The following is a 1,215-nucleotide window of genomic DNA, read 5'->3' on the forward strand; positions in this document are numbered from 1 at the left end:
GGCACCGCCGTCTCCACTCCGCAGGTCCCGTGCCGCCTCCACAAAGATGTCGAAGAGCCCCTCCAGGTCCGTGGGGCCAGCGCAGTGCTCAGGGTGAAACTGGACACTGCAGAGGGGGTCAGGCAGGGCACAGCCTCACACCCCCCTGGCCCCCCCCAGCCACAACCCTGCACCCACCTGCAGAAAGGCTTGTGCTCATGGACGAGGCCCTCATTGGAGCCGTCGTTGGCATTGGTGAAGAGTTGGGCCCAGCCAGGCGGCAGGCTGTCTGCCTCCACGGCGAAGCCGTGGTTCTGCGCCGTGATGAAGCAGCGGCATGTGTTCTCATGCAGGCACGGCTGGTTGTGCCCGCGGTTCCCGTACCTGGAGTGGCGGGACGGGCGTCAGGCAGCCCCGGGCAGCCGGGACCCCACAGTGACCCTGACCCCAGACCCCGCTCACTTCATCTTGTAGGTGCGGGCACCAAGGGCCAGGGAGAGCAGCTGGTGCCCCAGGCAGATCCCAAAGATGGGCTTGGGCTCAGGGGCGTCCAGCACCCGGCGCAGGCTGGACACCGTCTCCTGGCAGAGCTGCGGGTCCCCGGGGCCGTTGCTGATGAACAACCCATCGAAGTCTGTGCCGAGACAGCAGCGGGGTCAGAGTGGGGCCCCCCCAGTCCCTCAGGGTCACAGCAGGACCCCCTGGTTACCAGCAGCCTCACAGTGAGGCGCCCCAAGCCCACAGCCCCCCGACACCCCAGGAGGGTCACACCAAGTTGCCCTGACCCCACAGCCCCCATCCTGGTGGCAGCAAGGACCCCAGTCCCACAGCCCCCCATGGCCCCCCCATGCAGGGTCACATTAGGGCACCCTGATGCCACAGGCCAGAGCCCCCCCATCCCAATCACAGCAAGGCACCCTGAGCCTATGCCCCCCCATCCCTGCAGGGTCCCACCGAGGGCCCCAAACCCTCAAGGAAGGATGACATCAAGGCTCCCCAACCCCACGGCGCGGAGCAGGATGCGGTTCCCTGCTGCCCCCAGCACTGGGCAAGGAGATGGCCCCTGCTCCAGGCCCCACCCCTCAGCCGGGCCCCGGGAGGCCCCCGGCCACTGCCACTCCACCTGTGGTGTCCAGCGGATGGTCCCAGGGCACCACGGTGACGGCTGCCCCCCGCTCGCACAGGCACCGCACCTGGTTGTACTTGAGGCCGCAGTCGACCGCTGTGATGCGCAGC

General features: G+C 68.4%; 1 protein-coding gene across 1 annotated transcript in view; it reads right to left on the reverse strand.

Moving 5' to 3' along the window:
- The window catches only part of CAD (carbamoyl-phosphate synthetase 2, aspartate transcarbamylase, and dihydroorotase), a 24,227-nt gene that overhangs the window by 12,683 nt on the left and 10,329 nt on the right, over positions 1-1,215 (reverse strand). The window contains exons 4-7 of the mRNA XM_009282314.1: positions 1,103-1,215; positions 442-613; positions 178-363; positions 34-106 (exon numbers count right to left, since the gene is read on the reverse strand). Of these exons, the coding sequence (XP_009280589.1) occupies positions 34-106; positions 178-363; positions 442-613; positions 1,103-1,215 (544 nt within the window). The remainder of the gene's footprint in view (positions 1-33; positions 107-177; positions 364-441; positions 614-1,102) is intronic.

This window comes from Aptenodytes forsteri, unplaced genomic scaffold (genome assembly GCF_000699145.1).
Source record: "Aptenodytes forsteri isolate BGI_AS27 unplaced genomic scaffold, ASM69914v1 Scaffold261, whole genome shotgun sequence".
Classification (NCBI taxonomy): Eukaryota; Metazoa; Chordata; class Aves; order Sphenisciformes; family Spheniscidae; genus Aptenodytes; species Aptenodytes forsteri.